This window comes from Mchenga conophoros, linkage group LG4 (genome assembly GCF_057382185.1).
Source record: "Mchenga conophoros isolate Kocher_MC1m ecotype Shallow Benthic linkage group LG4, M_conophoros_male_GT1.1, whole genome shotgun sequence".
Taxonomy (NCBI): Eukaryota; Metazoa; Chordata; class Actinopteri; order Cichliformes; family Cichlidae; genus Mchenga; species Mchenga conophoros.
This window is the reverse complement of record NC_140529.1, coordinates 27,547,739-27,574,246: the sequence shown is the minus strand read 5'-3', so window position 1 is coordinate 27,574,246 and position 26,508 is coordinate 27,547,739. Positions and strand designations below refer to the sequence as shown.

Genomic DNA, 26,508 nt, shown 5'->3' with positions numbered 1-26,508 from the left:
TGACGTTGTGGTTTCCTGTTAGATATTTGTGCGAATTCTTTAATTTATATATTTAGTCATAGCAGGCATGTAATTTTGTCATTTGAATCCAATTCAGGCCTAATTTAGAGAAACTTCTATAAAGAATTCCTGGGACAATGGGAGAGAAGCGATGGTAGAATTGTGCAGATGTTTTAAAAATGTTAACATATTCCAGAAATACCTTCCTCGAGCAGATTTTCTCCTAAATTAGTCAGAAGTTGTGTGGCAGCATAGTTTTGAATCCTCCACAGAGAGCTATTTTGCTAGCTTAAATACCTTTGACATGCCAAGCTACCTGCGCTCAGCTCTATGGAAATCACCAGCCAGCTTAAAAGAGATCGCTCAAGGGGTGTTACTAAGTAAGCATAGCTGTTATAAACTACAGCCAAAACCTGTGACCCCTGTCTGTTTCTAATGATTTACAGCAAGAGACTGCAGTCGCCTTCATTTTCCAGTCTTCACATGGGTAACAAAGGGAGCGTTGTTCACGACACAGAGAGCATAGTTTTATAGATGGGCTTAGGTCAATGTTAAGGTGGTTTAGTGAGTGTGGTTTTTTTTCTCATGAACATATAAAGCATCTGGGCAATGTTTGTCTATACCAAGTTCCAGACCCACATTTGATGTTGAAAGATAATAATCCACAACACATCGTGGCCTCTGAAGGAGGTTTGATTCCGCTCCGCCACATATAAAGTTTTATCCTGCTACAGCATCTTCAAGAGAGTGATTAACACAAATTCCTCCACGGAAAATCGCTCAGAACAACTATGAATGGATTCCTGTGGGGAATAAAAGGTGGCTGTGGGCTTTTGTGGACCATATATATTCTAATGCTCCACCGCCATGCCATGAATCCATTGTTAAGCTCTCTGTCTCCCAAACACAACAGCAAAGCAGAGCATCATGAATAATACGGCATCTAATACCTCATGAAATATACATTAGTTGAAGTGCTTTCAGAGCTTTGTAGCACATCATCCTTCATGATTCATACGTGCTTTCTCTCCCTCTCTCTCTCTCTGCGTATGAGGGAGAGAAAGCATGCAGCGGCACTGTGCCGGTCGAAGCACTTGTTGATGCTGAAGCTAAAGTGAACCAGATGTACTGGAGGGGGATATGCTGCGTTGCTCCTCGCTGAGGTAATTCTTGGGTTCTGTTTGGAGTTGGTATATCATTTGCATGCTCGCACGGGTGTAAACTTTAAAGACAAACAGGGAAGCGTTTTGTGCAGGTGTTAAAGAAGTTGTTATTCTGCTCGGTGTTTGGCACGATCCCGTGCAGGAGGGAAAAATAGTAAAGTGAGAGAGAGAGAGAGAGGAAAAAAAAACACTGGAAGCTGTACTTCCCCTATAGAGTTGCTGGAAAATTTGTCCCAAGGAATAATTCATACTAAGGGTGGTTACAGTCCAGCCACAACCTCCCCTCCTCTGAACCTGTGAATCACAAGCAGTACACAGAACCACAGCTCTGTTAAATGTGAAGGGAATAAGAAAAGCTTCTTTATGGAAATGGAAATGGACTGGCATTTATACAGCACTTTCCCAGTCTTACTGACCACTCAAAGCACTTTTTAAACCATGCATTCATACAACGCTTTATTCCTACACCAACCTATTTAGAATCACCAGTTGACCTAGCATGCATTCATAAATTACAGAGATGTCAAAGAATTATATGGCACACGTGGGAAAAAGATGGTAAATATGTGGTGATGTCTTTGAGAAACTTTGTGTCAACAATTTCCCTTTCACACGTGAGACTGGGCTAAAGCTTTTCTTGGAGCATATGTTGCCAGAAACCTTGAAGGTCAGATCATTAGTTGGATAATGTATGTCCTTGTGCCCAAATGGTCCCAGACACAAGACAAAGGCGTTACTCCCGCGTACTTTCCAGGAGGGAAAACTGATACTCTAGACCTTGAGTCCAGATCAAGGCGTTCGGGAGACTTTGAGTCGTTCTAACTTGCCTCGTTCATGCATACCTTAGTGTATGTAAACACACATAAGACACAAAACACAGACTGGAATGTCAAGATAACAAATAGTACGTCTTACTTGCCACACGAGGTTCCTCCTTTGTGTCTGAATACTGTTTGAGGTGAACTTTGGTTATTTCATGTGTCCAAAGTGTGTTCAGAGATTTGAAGGTCAGAAGTTGGTTAAACCTTCTAACCAAAAACAGAAAAAAGTAAAGTTTTCAACTTTAAGACCGCCATAATAAGCACTAACAATCAAAACTGCTGGTCTCCTGTATATATAGTCTGTGCATGCAGATTGTCTTCATCTGCAAGAGTGATGTACATGAGTTTAACTTACATGACTTCAAAGAGGATATGAAGAACTGAAACTACCAAAATCTAAATATATATATACTTGTGATAACAAACTAATAAAGAAAGTAGTAATTTAATTCAGTAATATGCAATTTAATGCGATTATAAATAAAACTATAAATAACTGTAAGGATGTATCATTTTATCTTAGCATTTACTTCCATAAATATACTTTCTTCACCTAATGTAGTTCCTACTAATGTAAATCTGCTTTACTGTGCAAATGACTGGGCTGTCACCCACAACAGAAAGAGCTGCAGCCTGTCAGGTTATTGATGGGGAACTTTAGTAATCGAGCTGAAATTTATATCCTCAGAGGTACAGTTAAAATTGAAAGGAAATAAATGAATTCATACAAAAGCACATTATTAGATAGATTTGGGAAATTTAAGATAAGATAAGATAAGATAACCTTTATTAGTCCCACACGTGGGAAATTTGTTTTGTCACAGCAGGAAGTGGACAGTGCAAAAGTTATGAGGCAAAAATTAGAATACAATAAGAATAAATACAGTACACAACTGTACAGAATAGAATAAAATAAAATACTATATACAGTAGAATAAAATAAAATAAATATACAATAAGATAAAAATAGAATACAAATACAAATACTATATACAACTGAGTAAAAATACAACGATGACAGAAAGGATTATTGCACTTAGTATTATTGCATATGTATGGATGTGTGTGCTTGATCAGTTAAAGTCTTTATTATGGAGTCTGACAGCCGTGGGGAGGAAAGACCTGCGAAATCTCTCCGTCCCACACTGTGGGTGCCGCAGTCTCCCATTTGGTCCCAAATCTATCAATTAGCCATTAGCTGCTCATTAAAACAAATGTCTAAACAGCCAATCAGATGGCAGCCCCTCAGTGCATTTAGGCATTTACGTTCAAACAAAACATCAGAAAGGGGAAGAAAGGTGATTTAAATGACTTTTAAAGAAGCATGATTGTTGGCTTGTTTCAAAAACTTTTCCAACACTACCAGAGAATGTGAAAAGGACAAAATGAGTGGAAGTTCTCTGGAGTTCTCAGGTGAGAACAGCCACACTGAAAAAGACCCAGTCTTTAGAACCAAGGTAAGCAGAAGAGCACACAACACCTTGAAGCAGATGGGCTACAGTAGCAGAAGACCGTACAGGGTCACACACACACACACACACACACATCCGTGAACAAAGAGAAACTTTATAGCAGCTGCATAATTCTGTCAAGTCAATGTGAGCCCAAAATTCCGAGGAATGTTTCCAGCACATTACTGAATCTTTGTCATAACAGTCCTGAAGGCAAAAGTAGGTCTAATCAAACACTAGCAAGGTGTATTAGTGAGTGTGCACTACCATGTTTCCCCTCTCTATCCCCAAGAAATTGCAAAAAATAGGCTAAATCTTCACGCTGTCACACATTCTGTTCTGCACCATCTCTCCTCAGATTATTCAGATGTCAAGTTCAGCACAGACAGCATGCAGGTTCATTCTTAGGTAAACACAGAGGTTGCAAAGCGGAGCCCTGCTGTCCTGGTTCATTGTAGGCTGGTGACTGCAGGCATGCTTGGACACATCAGCCCTGGATCACATTGCTTTTGTTGGGACTGTCCGAGGTCTGCTCTGCTCCTCGTGACATCAAAGGACCATGTCAGTGTGAGTTAGCAAAGATGAGAGGCCGTACAAGCGCAACTCAGTGGAGTGTGATCAGCAGGGCTCACAGTGCACACTCTGGACAACACCGTGTTGTGTTAGCAGGCAGGGTAATCACGTAGCACTACAAAAACACTCAAACACAGGAGCTGCAAGAAAGAACAAACAGGTGATGATCGGGGTGGAGAAAGGGATAGGTGGAACATTTGGATGGTGGCAGAGAACACTCTATGAGGATAGACTCCGTTCACGTGGTCTAATGACTCACTAAACACACATCAGAACAAAAACAGGCTGCTGTGTTATCTCCTGTATGTGCTACTGGACTGGATGTATGTACAACATTCAGCTATTTGATAAGAGCTACAATAGGACAGAGGTGAAGCAGGTTAGGAGAGAGGAAGGTGGAGGTCAGGAGTCACCACACAGGAGGCAAAACATCCTCTGCAATACTCCCAAAAATCACATCCCCTAGCATTGCTGCAGCCAGACCTGAACATCCTTTTAGCAGTCCAAACACGGCCTTGCTCTTCCCTGCACACCTAGTCTGTAGCAAATAACACGGAACGAAAAAGTCATCTGTGAAAATGTTTGGATTGTTATGTCTGAGAGGCACGCCTGTTATCTCCCGGCTGTATAATATTCTTATGCGCTGCTGGTGTGGTTCTGTAATAAAAAAAACCCCAACATTTAACCACTTGATGATTTTCATGTGTTAGTTTCAAAAGAAAGAATTAAATATTCTGCCATTAACTGGGGAGAATGCTGTGAAACCGGTGCTTTGAAGGCAAATGAAATGCATGGTGCTCTTGAAATGACATGTTGGATGAAGTTTCTCCTTATTTAAAATAAAGAGAAAGAGCTTAATGCTTTGCATTGTCTACTTACAGTATTATCTTTAAGAGTAATTTAACATTTCTGTGTGCAGACAGCAGTTGTTGCCCTTAAGGTTTGAACTGCTGTGAGCATGTGCTGGTTTTTTTCTTCTTCTTCACAGTGCCAGTTCTTTGGCGCACAGAAAGAGGTGTTTTACCGACAGGTGTGACTCCTGACCCTATCCTCTGTCTGCATCTGTCAACACATCTAACCCCGATGTCTCAGCTCAGGCGTGGAGAGACACGCTGCACCACCACCGGCTTTGTCTGCTCACCTGCTCGCATGGATAAAATATCCAGTCTGTTGAGCAGCAACAGCTCGCGCTAGTAATTGCTCTTGATTTTGCACCTCGGATTCTTCTGCAATCTTGTCTCAGACGAGTTAAAAAAAACATAAAAATGGGAGGGTTGAACAACAAGTGTGTTTTTCTGACTGCATGTATTCTATTCTGAACCGCCCTTCGGTGAGTAATGAGGAGGGGACTGATCGTAAACTACTTGCTGATGTTGAGCAAGAATTTGTACACTGGAGATGATGTCAAAGCGCAAATATCTTTTTGGCAATTCACCAGTTTCCTTAATTTATTTTCTGGACAGCAAGGTTAATCTTTACACAAAGATAACATTTCTGGCAAGAGTCCTGAATGACACAAACACACACAGGCATACGCGTGTATACTTTCATTCAACCAGCAGATGACTCCAGATGTTTCCTAAACAGATGAAAGGCAGGGAAGCTCCTCGCCAGCCTGCGTTAGACTCAACGAACGCTCGGAAGCCGGCCAGCTGGAAACACCCAAGCTTCCATACTGTTTCCTTCTCAGTGGTCCCTCCCTGCTGAGGGCCCATGGTTGCGATTTATATCCCCAGGAAGCATCCAGGCTTGTGAGGAGGACGAGGGGTCTGACTCCACTGTCGTTCAATAAAGCTTCGCGATAAGAGGATATAAGTGAAGAGAGGAAAAGAATAAAATGAAAAAAGAGAAACACAGTCTCTAAGAACACACTGCAAATGTGCTTGTTTCAGTATGTTTATTAATGTAGTTAGACTGGCCTGCTTTTTGGCAATCTCGTCTAAGTATTTCTCATTCTGGGTTTTAGATTGGCAGCAAGAAATTATTAAACTTTTCCAACAGACTTGTCTTTCACCACAGATCCACTTCATGGAAATGTCAGGATGTTATTAAATCTGCCGCTGCAGCTCTGCAGACCCTGTGGTCAAGACGTAGGCTTTACACATGAAAAAAACAAAACAAATGGCAGCTTAGCGAGGCTCCAGCCGCAGCTCGAGGTGTGTGAGCCACCCACGTTTTACCTCATTGTATCTGAATAATGCAACATCAGTGGAAGCCACAAACCTCTCAAAATGTCACTAGGAGTCAAAAGTGGGTGTGTCTTTCACCTGAATGGGAACAATTATGGTGTTACCTCAGCTCATACAATGGGCCCATTGTGAGGAGTATAGCTCCACGGGCTGCTGGTGGATCTGAGGCTTGGCAAGATGAGAGTGGGATGGGGTTGAGGTGCGGAGCGAGCCCACCGCTGAATCGCTTGCTTTGTTTGCAGACATATCCCGGGATTTTTTTTGATCATATGGTTGGAATGGATGGGGGACTCAAAGCTGCTTAACTCTGCTTACAGTCTGCTTACAGTCTGGGCTGCGCACTGCGTCACACAGGTGTGAGAGCAAGTTTAATCCCGTTGTCACTTTAGAAAACCGTCCAGATTTGGCTTTGGGCACACAAAATGCTAGTAAAGAAAAAACAGTATTATTTCACAAGTTTTTCAATATTTTACAGACGTTGTGTATAAACATCTGCTGTTTGATTTACTGCAGATGGTGAAGAAGACGCAGCCTTTTGTGTCGTGGACTCATTGATTTAGTGATCTGTTCCACACGCTGTGCTCATGCCTCCTTTGTGAAGGTGTGTGTCACCTGCTGCAGCTCTTTCAGCTGGTTGTGATTCACCTGCGTAGATGCGTGTCTCATCATGACGGAGTCTCCCGTGTTTCAACAGGTGTCTGGTAGGGCAACAAAGTGAACTCCTTCACATGGGGGCATATTCAGCAAACGGCTAGAGCGATGGACGTGTTAAAGAGCAGCTGCAGTTGATGTTCAGCTGATGGGGTACTTGTTAACGTGAACATTTTTTGAAATCAACTATTATGGATTTAATAGCAGTGAGTGCCTCAGATATTTTATCTGCCTCCATCAAAACTGTGTTTACACTTTGTTTTCCTCTGCTTTCAGCATCTCTGATATGCATCCATACGTGTGACCTGCTGAAGCGTGTCTGTGTGCTGGGTCATGTGACCGTGGAAGTGTGCATGGAGCGTGCCAGCTTTGAATATGCGTGAGGCAGGCTAAGTGCTACAGGTGTGTGCGTCAAATGCACAAACCGGCCGGACAACTTGCTGATTCAGCCCTGCGGTGCTAAAGATGTCTGTTTGTGTGTGTGCGTGCAAGACACTGAGCCTACTTAGCACGGCTAAGCCGGGCGGGCAGAGAGCGGAGTAGAGGACAGACAGCAAAGCACAATAATAAGGTCACAAAGCGCAGCCTCCATGCTCGGCTCCCATGATCCCTCAGCTGATCCTGCAGCTGATCTGACAGAAACAGCCTCCTTGTTCCACTCAGTCAGCACATCAGCCCCTTTCAACTTCATCCAGGTTACTAAATACATAGATTAATACTCTCGCTACATTCTGCACCACCTGCTTAAACCCTAAAATATCTTAATGTGGACCTTTCAGCAAAACCTCAGACTAATTCAGGGCGAGTTTAATCGTTCTGGTGCCCTTGAAGGCAACTTAAAACGTATCTGAGCATTCATGCGGAGGCCTTCAGCATAATCATTTGTGCATGCCATATACCTGTTTGAAAGGAGAATAATAAATTGTTTCTAGATGCCTTTTTCTGGGGATGCCAGAAGTTAGTTTTTTACCAGCAGATCCTTTCTATTTGTGCTCTATGAGTACCCTCTTTTCTCAAAATGTCTCATGGTTTCATCACAGACTCTGTTGGCAGGAGTCCTGACATGACCTCAGGTGTACTGGAACAAGATACAGACCTAACAGGTTATTTGAGTGTTGGTCTGCGCTCTTCATTAATGCCACGCTTCAGGCCCTGGCGTGCCTGTGTTGTTTTTGTTTCACATGACACGATGAAACAACAGAAAGGTCGAAGTATTTAGCAACAGCTTGGAGTATTGCAAAAAGATAGAAAGACTATCCATCAAAACAGCGAACCAAAAACAAGACTGTGATGAAATGTGGTCATTTTATACGCTGGGACAACAAGCACACTCGATACTAGAAATGTAAAAGAAAAAAGAAAAGAAAAAAAAATAGTGCGAACCACTTTTTCACACTTTTAAATTTAATAAGTGGCATTTCCTTTAAAACAGATGTCAGTTTCACTTTTGCAGGGCTGCTGGAGTGATAACAGTTTTGCAACACAAGTCAGGAAGAACAAAATAAATGAGGCAATGCTCTCCCTACTGACCCTCCTCTAAGCTAATAAACTGCAGTTTCAGGAAACAATTCAACTCAGTTTTATTTATGCAGCCCCAATTTCCAACAACATTCAACACAAGGCGCTTTATACTGCAAAGAAAAGATCTTACAATATTGAAAAATACAATATTACAAACAAAGTCTGAAATATTTTAATGCTTTGTCTAAGTATAATCTCATCAAGCATTAGAAATAGAGCATATATTGCACAAATGTACCAAAATAAACTGCCCAGCTACTGGATAAGTACATTATATTTACTGAACTACTTTGAGCTGAATGTATAAATATGGGTATATATGCCTGTAGCCTCATAATTATCTTTTTTTTTTTTTTTTTTTTTTTTTTTTTTGGATCTTTAGCCATCAGAATTGTTGTCTTAAGGCCAAGAAAGATGCCAAGCGGATTTATTTCACCAAGTGGATCATCATGGCCTTGCCATATTGGTCCATTTGATTGACCTTTATTATAATTATGTATTTATTTTATTTTCAGTTGCTACAAACGGGACAGACATGACTGGGGGATAGGACAGGGAGAAAGAATGAAAGAAAGAGAGGGAGAGAAAGAAAACCAAAGGGGAGAAGAGACGGTGAGAAGGGGGGGAAGAAAGAAAAAAAACAAAACAAACAAAACACCTGGGTCATCTGTATGGAGAAAAAAACAGGAGAGAAAGCAAACAACAAAGAGCAACATAATAAAAACAGCACCATCACAATAAACTAGCTAGCAGTAGATATCAGTAGAAACTAAATACTAAACGATATTGTGCCGCACGCAAGATAGACAGCGTACAATGTGCTTTGAGGCAGCAGCCAAGAAAGCTGTAGTCCGCGTCTGTGAATACCCATGTGTACACCTGTGTGCATACCTGTGTGGATCAGCATGCTTGTATTCCAAAGGTTTCTCCATGTTACGATCTGCTAGGGAGTGTGGGGGGGCCACAGCCCCGTCCTCCAGGGTATGAAGCAGGTATGGAGGAGATCAAAACTCCAGACATCCAGAGGCCCCCAGAACACAAGAGACCAAGGAAGACCAACAGAGGGGCAGCCGCGCCACTGTTCCAGTAAGAGCTGAGGAGAGTCCCAGATGAGGGCTCACTCAGCAGCCACCGAGCAGAAGCCAGGGGGAGTTGCAGTGACGCGCCCGTGAGCTCCGCCAGCAGCCAGCTGTGCCTGAGTGACCGAGCCCCAGGCCGAGAGGCCGAGGGCACCCCACCTCTGAAGTGGCCCGAGCGAGCCCCAGGCTCCAGGCCCCAATAAGCAGCCGCCAAGGAGTGAGCCGGTGTGTACCCGGACGCCCATCCCCAGACACAAAGAACCACCAACGCACCGATACCTGAGGGAGTCCGCCACTGGCAGGGGAAGTGGTGGTAGGGGAAGATAGGCCTCCAAACCTTGGAGGGCCTGAGATGTCCCCAGAGAGGTGGCGTTTGATACCCAACCTGACATATAGACACAGACATACAGGCACACACAGATACAAACATCCATTCCCACCCTCATGCTCTCATATGCACTTACTCCACACTCAACCAACGTGGAGACAGACATAAAGAGACGCTGTACACACGATCACACTCCCCAAGCGTACTCTACGAACCGGGTCTAGGTACCCTTGCCCCTGGAGGGGGGAACTGCACCCAGACCCAGGTGGTGTTACCCTTTTCCCTGCCTCATAATTATCTTTAAAAATGAACTCATGAGCGCACTAAAAAAAGCTTTGCAAGCTATAGCTGGTGGAATAGCCTCGAATTGCTGCCCATATAAATACATCATAGGGGTATAGCCTTGAGGAAAAAGGATACTGTCTTTATTTTCCACTTCAGCCTTCAGGTTCTTAGACTCTGTATTTCCTGACCCTTAGCAGCAAATGAACGAGTAGCACCTTCATAGTTGACCACGCCGCTGTCTGAACTCCTCTCTTTCTGAAATTCCAGCTTTTGTTCCGATGGCAACGAAGAAAAAGAACAAGTCGACAAGAGTTTCCATTAGGAGCCGTCATACTTAGTTTATCCCAACACTTGACTGATTGTTTTGTTCTACAGCTTGATGGCTCTTTCTCCAGGCAAACCATGTGCTAATACTGTATATAACTGTGCATGTGGATAAACACAATAGACTAACTGTTCTCCTCTTCTACATTTCCCCTTCTCAGTCTCCTTCCCTTTGTAAATTCACAAGCTTGTTATGTGATCATAATTGTGCTGAAAGAGCTAGGCCTATTGGACGGCAGCGTGGGCTGTGTAGCGGTGGAAGAAATTCAGATCCTTCGCTTAAAGCCGGGGGTAGGAAGGCAGTTTTTGTGGTTTTGGGGCAAAAAAAAATTTCCATTATAACCTTTCAGCATAATGTAACTAAAGTGGTCTGAGAGGAAACGCACTTCCTACTTATTTTGTTTTAAGACTTTAGAAAATCTACCCCGTGATGGGAGATGTTAGTTGGTCACAGTTCTTTCTGCAGAGAAGGAGCTTTTCAGTTGTCTGTTCTACGAATGCAGATTTGTGTGCATGTCAGGAACACATACAGGAAAATTTGCCACTTCAGCATCAACAACTGGCTCCCCCCCACCCCCCCCCCCCCCCCCACCCCCCCACCCCCTACACACACACACACATACACACACTTATTAGAGTCTAAAAGAGATGCTGACTGTAAAAAAAATATGCAATGTGTAAGTACTGGTGAAGTGCAACTTTCATTAGATACACTATACTGTCAAAAGTATTCGCTCATCTGCTTTCACACACATATGAGTGACACTTAATTCTTAATCCCTAGGCTTTGGTATCTGTCCACCTTTTGCAGCTATAACTGCTTCAACTCTTCTGCGAAGGCTTTCAACAACGAGTGTGTTTATGGGACTTTTTGAACATTCTTCCAGAAGCACATTTGTGAGGTCAGACGCTGATATTAGACAAGAAGGCCCGGCACACAGTCTCTGCTCTAATTCATCTCAAAGGTGTTTTAACAGGTGGAGGTCAGGACATTGTGCAAGCTAGTCAAGTTCACACCAAACACGCTCATCTGTGTCCTTATGGGCCTTTTTTGTGCACTGGTGCGCTGTCATGTTGAAACAGAAAGAGGCCATCCCCAAACTGTTCCCACAAAGTTGGGAGCATGAAATTGTCCAAAATGTCTTGGCATGCTAAGACATTTAGAATTCCTTTCACTGGAACTAAGGGACCGTGCCCAACTCCTGAAAAACAACCCCACACCATAATCCCCCCCTTCACCAAACTTTACGCTTGGCACAGTCAGACAAGTACCGCTCTCCTGGCAACCACCAAACCCACACTCATCCATCGGATTGCCAGACAGAGAAGCATAAGTCGTTACTCCAGAGAACACATCTCCACTGCTCTAGAGTCCAGTGGCGGCATGTTTTACACCACTGCACTTGGTGATGCAAGGCTTGGATGCAGCTGCTCAGCCATGGGAACCCATTTCATGAAGCTCTCTATGGACTATTGTTGAGATAATCTAAAGGCCACATGAAGTTTGGAACGGACTGACTGAGCAGAAAGCTGGCGACCTCTGCGGACTTTGCACTATGCACAGAGGTCTACCATTTCATGGATGACTTGCTGACGTTCCCAAACACTTCCATTTTTACTTCCGCTTTTTTATAGTTCCACAAACAGTTGACTGTGGAATATTTAGTAGCGAGGAAATTTCACAACTGGACTTGTTGCTTAGGTGGCATCCCATCACGGCATCATTCTTGAATTCACTGAGGTCCTGAAAGTGAGCTCTGCGTGCGTATGTATTTGATTTTACACACCTGGGCCATGGAAGCGATTGAAAGACACAAATGCAACAAAAAGTTCTCATAGACTGTTACAAAAGATGGACATGTTGTCGGATCTAAAAAGTGAAGCTAAAGATTAAATGACCCAGTTCTTCACTTGATTTGTGACCTTTGGTAATACTTCCATGATGAGTTCATAGTCTCAGGTGCTACCATCAAATCTTACTGAATAAAACATGATATATTGCGTAAATTCTGAGATTGTGTGACCCTGTATGAGCATAAAGTATACCTCGGTTTTAATCAGACCTGTCCCTCACTCATCACATCCAGTTTCAGAACACCAAGATACTCATAAACTGTTGAACCTGAGGCTTAAAGATGGGACTTAACTAACCACCAACATACACAGTCTACCGTTTTAATACGCTGTTAGTGAAATTAAGATTGATTACAGGTTATGAAGTGGACTACTCATGTGAACTTGCTGTAACACCCAACAAGGGAATCCAGCTTATGCTTTTGTATTTTACCCATGACAGGACGTCTTGATTGGCTGTTAGTCAATATGTATTCTACACTCATCCGCTGATGATGACACATCTTCTGGTTATGCTAACCGGTCTTAGCATAACCGACCAGCAGCTACAGCTCTGGATAACGGGCGATCGTGGCTCAAGAGTTGGCAGTTCGTCTTTTAATCGGAAGGTTACCTGTTCGAGCCCCGTCTCGGACAGTCTCGGTCGTTACGTCCTTGGGCAAGACACTTCACCTACCGCCTACTGGTGATGGCCAGAGGGGCCGACGGTGCGATATGGCAGCCTCGCTTCTGTCAGTCTGCCCCAGGGCAGCTGTGGCTACAACTGTAGCTTGCCTCTACCAGTGTGTGAGAGTGAATGAATAGTGGAATTGTAAAGTACTTTGAGGGTCTCGAAAAGCGCTATATAAATGCAATCCATTATTATTATTAGAACTTTCATGTTTATGTAGCCATCAAAGCCATTTTGACACAGTCACTCTTTATAGTAATTGAAGAAAGTACCTATAGCATTTAGTTTAGGCAAGGTTGCTGCTTGGATTGAACCTACAGGAGGCAGGATGCCCCCTTGCTTGCAGTGACTTTACCTAACATGTATCTGTACTGTTCTCACATAGGGGCAGTTGGACATTACACACACTCTGGACCAGGAGGCTGGCAGGTTAGAGCCCATTCAGTGTAGGGGTTTGTGTTCTCACGTGCACCTCTGTAGGGTGACATCTGGAGAAATTCAGGGCTGTGGCGCCTGTGTGTAAATGCTAAAGTAAATAAAGCTGTCAAATGCACGTGTAACAGTAAGAACTACATTATATGTCTCTAGTGTTAGGTCATTTGCAGTACTTTAGTAACTGTACCTAATCATTTTCATCACTGTAGCTGGCTTTCTTTTGTTTATACACGGCTTCAAAAAGTAAATCAGCAAGTGTGTGCATGGTTAAGTTGTCTTTGTTCACTTTTCACCCTAAACCACATGGCAAAAGCCAGGATGCATCTCCTCAAAGATCGCATTCTCTAAGTATAAAAAAGAAAGCCTAAACCAAAAACATAACTTCAACAACCATCAATCGACAATACCCAGGGAGTTTCACTAAACCGCATCTGCACTGTCAGATCGCTGCATCTCTGACTGCACAAAGCAGACGTGATGTTAAAATTCCAATAAAAAAAAATCTGTTTTGCTGTACTGGCCTTTATGAAATCAATATTACTCCAATCTTAGAATGTGCTGCAGAGACTCCAAGAGACTTAAGGATTAGGCGCTGCCCAGGAACGATGCCAGAGTATGCGGGTATAGACAGAAAGAGCCGATCTCCTTGTGTGAGCCAGAGAACTTAGGAATTACAAAAGAAGGCGATCTTGCTTCTTCCCTCCCACCCCCACAGTTCCTGAGTCTATCATGGCTGTCACCTAGCATCAGCGAGCCTAAAGGCTGAAGCTTTTTGTGCCCAGCATCCTGGACTGATCATGCAAATCGAAGAATGAGCGCACCCATCAAGGAAGCTCTCATGCCACAGGGCCATGAAGAAGAAGGAGGGATGTGGGCCAGAGGAAGCCATGAGAATCCGATCACTGAGGCTAATCTGGTGAGCGGAAGTCGTCTTGCCTGTGATGGAGAAAAGGTGGTTTAAACATACACTTATACAGTGGATTCTGGGGTTTCGTTGCCAAACTTGGCTGTAAAATGGCTGACTGCACACTTAGGACTCATCCATATTTGATTTCTGTGAAATCTGAAGAGAGAAGAGTTAAATTCCCCTTTGTCTGTGCTGCTACTTTTACAAGAATGTCCCCCGCAATCTTCTTATGCACCCTCAGTGCTGTGGTTGCTCAGGTCTCTCTGTGCTGCAGAGATTATAAAGGTGCTGACAGCTGAAAGTGATGAGAACAGCTTGGAGGCATCACTGGCTGATTTGCATGGACTTGACAATGTCACTGTGTTGAGCCTTTTCCCTGCTTTTCTCTTCCCTCTATTTCCCCCTCAAGCACATACACATGACCTATACATCATCATTGGGAGTGAATCAAAAGCATGGCTTTGTCTGCGCTGCCTTGCAAAACTTTTTTTGAATTTTGAGTGAGATGCTCCAGTTGCTGCATACTTCAAATATGTCACTACCCTCCCACACGCTCTCACACCGACTGGATTTTACCATCGACAGTTCAACCACTGACTAGTGCTGATGACATGTGGGAACTGCACTGTGGGGAAGAACAACATCATTGAAGGAAGTTATTAGGACTGACAAAATGATGTAAGGTGTTGGTAGAGAGACAAACACCATGTCAGTCCTCAGATATGACCGGTACTTCAAAATGACAGGGTTCCTGTTTACTGAGAGGAATGCGACAATCTGGAAGACAGCCAGAGAAGGATGATGACAGGCAGACGGCCTGTTGATGCTATCAGCGCCTTCCAATCTGCTTGCGCATACCACAAGATATCGGACATGGCTATGTGACTGCGGTTTACCGTGTGTCTGGCTAAGATAGTAGCCTCAATAAAACAGGTTGAGACTAGCTTGGAAAAAGAGCAACAGTGTGTTCATCAAACTGGTTTAACACTCAGGGGAAGTCTGTTGAAAATGAACTCCAGACAAACTTCAGATAAATAAACCCAGAGAGGAAAATGCCACAGACAACAATAGGTCTGTTTAGGAGGTTTTAGTTTTTGCAGCACAGTGAACAATAAGTTTATTCATCATCCTCCGTACTTACTAAAAAAATGGTTCTCTTAACAACTGTTAGAGAGTTAGTTTATTGCAGACAAGTCTGATTTCTTGCTTTACCAAAGTGAAACCATTAAAGACAAACTAAGAGTTGAATAGGACACACACACACACACACATATATATAAATCACATCCTGTCAGCAGCCTAATCTACTTTATGACTGCTTTTTCACCTGGAGGCTACCTAAAGGAATAAGCCATGTTCAGCAAGAGTTTGGGACAACAGGCTTGACAAAAAAACCAAACCCTTCCCCCGCAAAACTCCCCCGACTAACTCCCGAAACTCCACTGATTCTCTAGCTCACTATCCCAGGCTATATAACACATATTTACCAAACTCACTTAATCCTTTAATTTACGATCCACTTCAGTGCCTCTCTGTTGAACATCAGGGCTTCTCTGCCAAGTTTCAGTCTAAAAAACAACGGTAAGAGCACACCGTATGATTAGCTTTTTTGTTTTTCAGACTCATGATTTGCCTCCCCCCAACACCACCAGCACTACTGAGACTTCTGACAGGTGGAGAGTGAGAGCTAAGCCTGCTTCCTTGATTCTGTGGCCGAAGAGAAAATAACAAACACTGGCAGCAAAAGAGCAAGCAACTGCAATAACAAGCTGAAGGCAATAATAGGATAAATCCCTTCTTTAACACTTAGTCAGTCTAACCTGACTGCCAGGTAGGTATGGCTGCAGTTTCATATAATTTTATTGTTTCAAACATGTGTAAATGCTCATACAAACGATGATGTAGTTTTGAAAGTGGCCTGTTATTGGTAAACTGGAACCAGCATGCACAATTACTCATTGACCACACTTGTTCAAAAATTTGTGGCGTGGAAATATGAGCCAATCACATGACAGGAACTCAGTGCATTTAAGCATGGTTATGATGAGGGACTGACGTTCAAACATCAGAATGGGGAAGGTAATTTAATTTGTTGGTGCCAGATGGACTGGCATTTCACAAACTGCTGATATTTTGTGACACAAGCATCTATAGGGTTTACGGAGCATACTCCAGAAAAGAGACACTATACAGTGAAGGGCAATTCTCTGGGTTAAAAATGCCCTGTTGATGACAGAGAGGAGAGCAATAACTCAAATAACCACTCGTAACAACCAAGGTGTCCAGAAGAGCATTTCTGAATGCAGAACACATTGATCCTCGAAGCAGACGGGCTACACCACACTGGGTGCTACTGCTGTCAGCTAAAAAACAGAACACTGAAGCCACAATTCACACAAGCTCGCCAAAGTTGGCTCAGGGAAGACTGGAACAACAGCGCCTGGTCTGATGAGTGTCGATTTCTGCTGCAACATTCAGAATTTGGCACAAACTACAAGAAAGGATAAATCAATCCTGCATTTATCAACGGTTAAGGGCCTGAGCATTGTTTAAACACCACAGACTACATGAGTATTGCTGCTGCTGATGTCCATCCCTATATGACCACAGTGTATACATCATCAGATGGCAGCTTCCAGCAGGATAACAAGCCATGTCACCAAGCTCGAATCATTTCAAACTTGTTTCTTTAGGATGACAATGACTCAAATGTCCTCCACAGTCAACATATGCCAATCTATAAGAGAGCACCTTTGGGATGTGGTAGAATCAAATCTGGGGCAACTGTGTGACGCTGTTATATCAAAATGGACCATCTGAGGAAAGTTTCCAGCAATTTGTTAAATCTGTGCTATCAAACCGGTACTAATGAATTGTGCCTAATAATGTGCGGCAATGTCATAATGTCTCACTTAAATAAAAAAGACAGATATGAGAGACAGGAGTCCAGTGATTAAAATCCCCATTTTTGGATCTCTGTCCTCCACAAACCTTACAACTACAGGACCACTGGGGGTCTGTTGCGAGCTAAACCTTAGCACTGATCTCTGCTGCACAAACAGTGGAAACCACATCACACATTCTCAAGAACCAGAGTTTAAACACAACACAAACGTAATGACTGTAATAACCACAACACTGCTCAACAGATAGATGTTACACTCACCACAGCAGAGCTCTTCCTTTCTCATTAAATGAAACATGTAGCACGTGATAACTCAGTGTGAGGGCATATACTTAAAAGACTAGTACAAATTAGGTTTAACGCACTAATTAAATTTAAGCAAGGTCATTATTTGTAATTACACTGTGTGTCTGTGATGTATCAGTGCAGGTGCTATTATGATTGATCCTCAGATGTCTTGCCTGGGCACGTCTTGTGTTTCTGTTACCTCATTGAGAAGTGCAGTGGCAAAGATAACACAAAAAGCAGATCATACACACGCGCGCGCGCACACACACACACCAGCCAGGCTTCTCATCCTTACTACACAAGCAAAACAAAAAAAGTTGCACAATGCCTGGAACAAGGCTGTGGATTTGTGTTTTCCTTATTGTTACAGCAACTTTACACTCTCGTCCTATTAACCGCTCATCAGCACATCCTTCTGAGGTTTGCAGGGGATTCTGAGTTGCCCAAGCTAGGACATGCACCCTGCATGTCAGGTCAGAAACGCAGAGGTGTCAATCATCACCGCAACCACAACCAATTTAAAATCCCAAGAAAGCAGAAAGGAAAAAAATAGCAGTTACAAACTGCGCTGGTTTTCCTTGTCAGACAGGTTTCTTTCCCATGCCAAATGGCTTCCAGATACAAAACAACTTTTTCATAAGAAGTCGTTGCGTAGGATCCATTACTAGAGCAATGAAAAGTTTATGTTTACTGATGCTGTAACCAACCCCGAAGATCGTAAAGTTCCTCTTGTTGTACTCGCAAACAGAGCTATGTGTAAACTATGATGTTACAAGTCACAAATCAACAGACAAAATAGATCTGAAGTCCCTGAGAGCTGTCTGGGGCCAGAGACTTTATATTAATGATGGCTGTAGCTACTGTCAGTACAAAGCACAAACTTCACACATTAGTGGGATTAAACACGCAGCAAGTCACATGATTTGTCAGATAATTTAAATAAAGATGTTTCAAAAGACAGCCCTGCAGCAGCAACTTCAGCTAATCCCCCTTAATTGAATAAATGGAAAAAGATTGATGAATGGATGTTTAAAAAGGCACCAAGAACACAAACATGGTGGTGAGGTCTTTGCCATGGTCTCCCCACTCTCCCCTTCCAGAATCCCTCTCATCTGAAAGAGGGGGAAAAGAAAACTATTACAGGATAAATTTAAATCGCAGAGCCCCTGTGACATTATTAACAGACATAATGGATAATACCATCATTACTTCCCATAAAGAAACATGCAAATTTGTTTTTACTTGACCAGTACTTGACTTTGATTAATTAACTCCTTCATGTGGCCAGTACTTGCAGATGTCTGCAGAGCTCCAGTCAAACCATGAGACCACAGCTGATAGTCAGCCCTTTTTTAGCCCTCAGATCTCAGTATAATGTACAATTGATGGTTGCTATAAAAGTATATGGCAAAGCTAAAGGCAAGAATGCAACTGGCTAAACTTAATTTGACTTACAAAGAGGGACTATGGGGATTTTTTTTAAACCATTATAATACTAGAGTTTCACCAGCATGCCAGTATTGCCAACATACCACTTTTAGGTAATTGAGTCTATGCACCTTTCCTTTGAAAGGACACTGCCAGGAATACCTGCCACTTTACTTCCTTACCTCTTTACCCTCATTGCACTAAGATCTCATTATTTGACAGGGATCTTTGCGGCTCCAGCATCGGGAAACAATAGTATTTCTGTTCATAGAGACAGACACCCACAGAACTATAAAACACTTTATATGAGGGATATAAAAGACCTCTTATAGACTGATTTCTTACAAAAATAAATAAAGTTTATTCTGTTGAAATATTCAACGAATGTCAAAGTGTTGCAACTGCGGAGCTGCTGTGGTTTCTACACAAGTTTTATGCAACTTTCAAGTGCTGTCGGAACTTTTACATGAGTCGAGCAACTAACCAGAAAACAGTCACAGAAAATAACAGGGATATTGGGGATTGTTTGACATGATTATATTAACCAGTTTTAAGCAAGTTACCTTAACTCCAATCAGCAATCATATCAAGAATTCGATATTAGCCATATACTTATTCTTTAAAACATTCTGGTGTTTTCAGTCACAGAATAGGATTGTCTCCCCTCGGAGAAAATGATCTGTGTTTAGACAACTGACTACAACCCAACCTGTTAAAAAAAATCTCCTGGTGATGTAATTAACTTCTATTAATCTAAATGTGGCATAGCTATTTTTTTCAGCTGCTTCCTTGAGGGGTCACCACAACAAATCGTCTGCCCCCATCTCGCCCTTTCTTAGCATTCTCCTCTCTCATAACAATCCTCTGCATATCCTCCTTCACTACATCCACGAACCTCCTATGACCATGTCCAAACTATCCCAGATCCACATCCAACTTGGCCTCCTGACTTCTTGTAAGTGCCACCGTCTCCAAACCACACATGACAGCAGGTCTCCTCTCCACTCTTGCTGCTATGCTTCTGTCACAAATAACCCCTCTTCAGCTATGCCAGCTGAAGATCAATCATTTGATATACCATATATCATTAATTATGGCGCATTTACAACAGATAACGTTCTAAAATTCAACCAACTTTAATATTTGGAAGGACACAAACCCGCAAAATTTCGAACTTCTAAAATCGGAGTCTGAGATGAGGCCCCTGAACGCAGCATACACAGAGCGCTCGGGTGTGACGTAGAGCTGCTGAGGCAGACTCGGAGCTGAACTCACTCCACATTTAACGGAGGGCTGTCAGCGCTGCGCGGAGCTACTGAGTGAGTGTGTGTGTTTGATGGGGAAAGCGCTTTTAATCCCCTGAACTTTTCGAGAATAAAAGAAGAAACCCCGGGGAGCGCACGGAGCGGACCGTGGCACATGGAAACGCTATGCAGCTGGAGAGACGGCGGTGGACTTTATCGTAGTTTCACTCAAGAGGAGGCTAAGTGAGGCGAGATAAACATGCTCACCCCGATGCTGGCCTCCTTGCTGCCGCTTTTCCTTCTCTTTAGGATTTCTTTCTGCCAATACTCAAGCGACCAGTGCAGCTGGAAGGGCAGGTGAGGTCTACAGACTTTTTTTCCCCCCCTTTTAACTGAATGTATTTTGAACGTCAAACTAAACTGCTAAATAAGAAAAAGCGAGGATGTGAGCAAACATGAAAGCTGCTGGTGGCGACCTGAAATGACTGTGACTGAAACTCAAGTCGCCGCGGTGATGTGGGAAGCAGGCGGCAGGGTTAGACGATAAATTAAAACAAAGCTAGCCCCTATGGTGGCTGTAGGAAACAAAAGATTTGTGTAGTTTGTGATATAAGTTAAGAAACTACCGTAATTTTTTGTGTGTGAAAAATGTAGTAATGTCAGAGACACGTGTGTTTGGGGTTGTTTTGGACGTATGAATGACACGATGGTTCAACCAAAGATTTTAATAACATGATGGGAGGACGTTGGAATACGAAAATAACATGTTTATGACATCCCACACACAAATCGCTTTTTTATTTTATTTATTTATCTTTTTTACTTATGTTTTATTCCCCCCCTCCCTTCCCCTAAAGAAAGTGTGTGTGTGTGTGTGTGTGTGGGACATATGCACACACTCATAGGCTCAAAGTATTAAAGGTAGCCACACAGAGATGTATGATTGATAAACGTCAGGAAATGAAGCATTCACTGGAAAGTTTCACCTCCCATCAAACATCTGCTGAAATCTGTTTTGCAGTTCAGAACTGCGCCTTAAATAAGTGTTTTTTGTTTTTTTTTTTCATCATCCTGCAGTCAGGAGGGGCTGCCCATACTTTTGAGCTTTCCACCAATAATCTGTTGTTCATTAGGCAGACTCTTGACTAATCTCCTTTAATTGCCTGCAGAAGTGATGAAGTTAGAAAGGACTTAATTAGAGGCATGCTGAGGAGAGCCTGGTTATGGGGCTGCAGAGGCATATGCTCAGCATGTGCTGCGGGTTCCTTTTGAGATCTATGGCAAATTTTGAATTTCAGCATCTCATTTTCAGGAAACTGGGCGTTTCTCCTCCGGAGTCAAACCGCTAGCTTGGCATGTGTATGCTGGTAGACTGCTGATGGCTTCCTGCCTCAGGCTTTGCCACAGAATGACTGACAGAGCCGGAGTTTTCAAATCCCGACCAGGCATTAAGTTCTGGAGGGAGTCATTTGGTCATGCTGGCGCCAGAGGCCGAAGTGCTGCCCGGACAAGTCTCTTCCAGTCTCTTTGGTTGCTTGAAAGCAAGGGGAGGTTCGGTGCGTGACCTGCATTTGCACTTGCATGCTGCAGTCCCAGCTACTGTTGCTGCTGTTGTCTGCCCAGAAGCCCCTGTGTCCCTCCATTCATCCATTTCTGCCTCCAAACCCTTCCCAAAGGCAGCTTGCCAGTGATGCGTTTTGCCAAAGCGCTGGGCGGAACAATGCGGTACGGGGAGTGTGTGTTGGGAGCTGAGGTCATTTTGGCTGCTCCGGCTCGTGACTGGTCATGCAGCCAGTCTTGCGCACGGCCTTAATAATGCTTCAGGAGGAATGTGGTTTAATGTCCTTTGGGTCTGCCAGAGGTCTTCAACTTGGTCAGTTAATTCAGGCTATAAATGCCCCCAAAATCATTTTTAGATTAGTGAATAAGTCTCTTTATTCTTTATTTGGGTAAAGGGGGGTTGAAAAAAATTAAAGCTTTCCAGAGAAATGCCACTTTTATTGCAGCTTGTTTCATATGTTGTGCCTTTTTCTTTTCTTTATCCAGCGGTCTGACCCATGAAGGCCACACCAGGGATGTGGAGCAGGTGTACCTACGTTGCTCCCAAGGCTCTCTGGAATGGCTTTATCCCACAGGGGCCATCATCGTCAACCTCCGACCCAACATGGTCTCTCCCGCCGCCGCTCGGCTCTCTGTCTGCATTAAACCCTCCGCCGAGTCCAGCGGCACCAACATCTACCTGGACCGCAACGGCAAGCTGAGGTTACTGCTGCCTGAGCAGGACCAGGCTCAGGGCAAGGTGCACTGCTTCGGCATTCAGGAAGGGGCCCTCTTTATTGAGGCTGTCCCCCACATGGACATCAGTCGGCGGATTACGGCGTTCCAGTACGAGCTGGTCAGCGACAGGCACAAGGCGGGGCCGCACTTGCTCGTTGGTAAGATGCATCTTTGACATCTTTAGTGATACCCCTGAAAACTGCTGCTTCTTTGATCTGTGTAGCTCCTATAAAGGCCTTACTTTAGATTCCCTCTAGAACTGAGTGCCTTTGTGCTCTGCCCCTGTGGTGCACACCGAGCACTAAATGCAGCCATCTACTGGTGGAAACTTTTATTAGGTTGGACTCTAATAGTAGGAAACTTAACATTTGCTCCAGCACACTGCAAATACTACATCCAAAGACTTTTTTTTTCTAGTAGCATTGTGTTTACATTAAGGATTTTTTTGGGGGGTGGGGGTTCTTTTCAAACTCATATTTTCACCGTGAGGATTAAAAGGTCAAAATCGGCTTTTAAACTTTAGTTTTTCGGGATAAAACGTTCACCTCTCAGCTCATTTTACAAACATTCTGACTGGATTTGACTTGAACGTTGCACTGTAAGCTTCTATTGTTTTCTTTTTTCTTCTTTTTTGCCTGGCTTGTGTGTGGAGGGGCACAGTCAAACAGAGGGCCTCCAATGGAAAAACAGCCGTGTATTTTCACGCTGCGTACCTGCCAAACCTGCACATTTTCAAGCTGTGCAGCTATGTTTTTTTTCCCTTCTCTTCCACCTAAAGCAAAATATGAGCAGTATCAGGCCCACATCTGTTTTTACGGCTCTCTTGGTTCACATATTCACATCCTGCGTCATTATCTGGCACAGCAGACAGAAACAGACAGAGAGAGGGTTAAACGTAGAGTAGGAGTTGTTTTGACCGCATTAGCTCGCTCGGCTCAGCTCTGTAGTATAATCTGCTGCTGTAATGTGGCCTGAGATAGCACTGGGATGATTCACAAAGACATTGGTCTCGTGTCATCTGAAGCCTGGAGTCACAGATTGATTGCTGCTGCTCCTCCTTCTTTTTCATGTTTCTTCCTTTCCTCTTCTCTCTGACCTACTGTGCTGGGATTGAGTTGCTCACCATCAAATTGGAATGTATCTCCAACCAGATGTTGGGAGGAACTTCTAGGACCATATAGGCTTGTATTTCCCTTGCTGTCACTCCCTTAACCTCCCTTTCAGCTCGCTTGACTTATTCTCCCTTTTCCTGTCTTCAGTCTCACTATTTCCTACTTCTTAATTTTCTTTCTTGCCTATTTATCATTCTCGTATTTTTCCTTTTCGTTCCCCCCCCCCCCCCCCCCCCCCCCCTTCCTAGTTGTTTGAAGTGGGTTTCGTCTCTGCTGAGCGGTATTAGCAAGTTGTGCTCCATTACAGTGGAATGCATCTGGTCCCAGATGTTTCAGGGACACTCTAATGTGCCCCTCCACTCCCTCCTTTGCCACTCCTCCCATCCCTCATCCCTCTGTGCTCCTGTGAAGTGGTTCTGATCAGAGTGGCGCTGCATGTGCAGAGGGCCAGAAAGAGATGCTGACTCGGTTCTCAGCCCATTCCTGCGGTTCTATTTCATGTTTGACTTCCTTGGAGAAAAACATAAAAAAAAAACCAACCTCTGCTCTGGGTGAGGTTGGCCTCTCTGAAGTCTTGGCTCTCCAGCTGCTACTAAGCCATCCAAGCTTGTGGCTGTTTGACCCTTGAGCCCTCTTTAGTGATGTCGCAGTGCCTTGTGTTGCTACACTAGCTGACCTCAAAGATCCCTCACCTCTGTACACCCATCATCAGACAATCCAGCTAAAAGCTAAAAATAAGGTTAAGCTGCGCTCCTAAATATGACCAAGGGTGAACATCACCACTTTGGCAAGAAGTCTTATTAGATGTATTGCACACACCAAATTAATATTTATGCTCAGTTTTATGACTGGTTGTGCAAATTAGGGTGCTTTCCAGTGCACCGGGCCCACCTGAGTTAACATTTTTTAAACATTCTTCCACTTATTTTGTGGTCAGACGACTGCTCCTTCCTCACCCTCAACCCACTGCTGACTAGACAGTCCTCTTTTTGCTCCCACTCCTCCTCCTACCCCCACCTGCTTCAGAGTACTACTAAGGAAAACCAAAGCAGGTCTAGGGGTTAATAAAGGCATTCTGGTTAGGACAGCCACAGGACCACCTGAGTCAACTAATCACGGAGTTGACTGCTCTCATTAAGGGCCCTTTCTACTGCTATAAAACAGTCTGGACGAGGGGGCAGGCTGAGTTGCTGCTATGCAGACCCCAATCAAAGGTGAAATGGTGCCTGGAGCAGACTTTTAAATAATTGATGTGGGCTATTGTATTTAATTCACATTTTCTTTTTGGAAACTAAATTACCTGCACTTTAATTGCCCTGTGCCTGTGTAATGCAAGATGTGCACGAAACCGGCAAAATCTATCCTCTGTTTGCTTCTTCTGAATGTGGGCCCCCCTTGATGTTATAGTTGCAGTCTAAGTAGGCCTGCTGGAGTGCTGTGAGAGCTCAGGTCAGATGTAACCTCTACTAGTTTTGCTGTTCTTATACCCGTCATCTGGTCCTTGTTTGTCATGGGGTGTCAAGGGGTTCCTGTTTTGGCAAGGGAAGCTGACTGAACAGCTCCCAGGAGCATTAGACATGCACACACACACACACACACACACACACACACACACACACACACACACACACACACACACACTCTTAGCTTTTTGAGTTGTGCTTACTATCAGCAGCGTGCCTCTGTCTGGTGTATAACTCTGAGCTCAGCTGAATCCTGGTCTCTCATTTCTAAATAAATATTCATTTGTCAGGATGGAAATGACTGTGACCCTAATTGTCTGTATGTGAGGAACACTTACTCAAACACAGCCACAGATGTGTGTTTACTGGAAGTCTGTGGGCCTGTTAACACGATTTTTATCACGCCACATGCATTTTTTAATTTTATTTGCACACCATTTTTCTCTGAACTCATCCACCCTCTTTCTTTATTTCCACATAGCGTCCTGTCAGCCCTGCAGTGACACTGAAGTGCTTCTAGCTGTCTGCACAAGTGACTTTGGTAAGTGCTGTTTTGAAGAATTATAGGCTTCCTGCTTCCTGCTGCTGCATGGTTGGCGTCGATGTCCAATACAAACACACAGTTTGAAATATTGCTGTTACCAGTCTCTAAATCCCATCTTCCTGCTTGGTTTTTCCAGTGGCACGAGGCAGCATTAGGAAGGTGGATCAGGAGGAGGAGCACTCATCTGTCACTGTGGAGATCAGTCGCCTTTACAGACAGAAAACCCAGGTCTTTGTATCTGGGGGTGTCAGGGTACGGAGCTGGACTGGCCGTATCAAAATGCCCCTTCAGTGTGGGGTGAGGTCCGGTGAGGGGGAGTTTTTGTTCACTGGGGCCGTGAGGTTTGGGGAAGCCTGGATGGGCTGCGCACCACGCTACAAAGACTTCCTGCGGTTGTATCATGAGGCACAGCAGCAGGGCACCAACCCCTGTCACGTGGACACTAACTGAGCAGGTCATCTGCCCACATTTGGAGATGGAACAAGCCCTCAGTAACTGAGGAGACTGGCCCAGTGGCCCAGAGCCCCTCTCCTCTCCTGCTGCGCCGTGACTCTTTGGAGACAATGGCTGGAGCTGCTGGATGTTGCCAAGCAGCGTGCTAGCCGAACGCCGGTGATGCAACGTGGAATGTGTTCAGACCGCCTTTCTCACACACGAGGAATCGCAAACTTTTAAATGTAGCAGACCCCATTTGGTTTTTATGTGTATAAAATGTGAATGAATATTGTACATTTTGAAGCTCTGTGTGCTTTGTTCAAAATCAAAACAAAAACAAAAAAAACGTGATGTACAGTTCTGAATTTATTTCCTATGACAGATGTATAAAATGAAAGACTCTTATTTTGTTTAAAAACGTATTGCAGTTTAAAACCCGAGTTATTTTTTTTCAGGTTGTACAATTGTTTAAAAAAAAAAAAGAAACCAAAAAGTTTTTTTTGTTTTCGTTTTTTTTTTGTTTTTTTGTCACTGAGAAGAATAAAAACTTTTATTCCCATG

General features: G+C 43.7%; 1 protein-coding gene across 1 annotated transcript; it reads left to right on the top strand.

Annotated features, from left to right (window-relative positions):
• Nucleotides 1-20,123: 20,123 nt before the first annotated feature.
• On the top strand, nucleotides 20,124-26,508 carry metrnla (meteorin like, glial cell differentiation regulator a). The gene is made up of 4 exons (XM_085271421.1): nucleotides 20,124-20,473; nucleotides 22,163-22,551; nucleotides 25,450-25,509; nucleotides 25,649-26,508. The coding sequence occupies exons 1-4, from the start codon at nucleotides 20,376-20,378 to the stop codon at nucleotides 25,960-25,962; spliced, it is 861 nt and encodes a 286-aa protein (XP_085127547.1). The 5' UTR covers nucleotides 20,124-20,375; the 3' UTR covers nucleotides 25,963-26,508.

Coding starts and splice junctions, on each gene's coding strand:
- metrnla (XM_085271421.1), top strand. CDS start 20,376: ATGCTCACCCCGATGCTGGCCTCCTTGCTGCCGCTTTTCCTTCTCTTT. Junction 20,474..22,162: donor CAGTGCAGCTGGAAGGGCAG/GTGAGGTCTACA, acceptor TTCTTTATCCAG/CGGTCTGACCCATGAAGGCC. Junction 22,552..25,449: donor GGGGCCGCACTTGCTCGTTG/GTAAGATGCATC, acceptor ATTTCCACATAG/CGTCCTGTCAGCCCTGCAGT.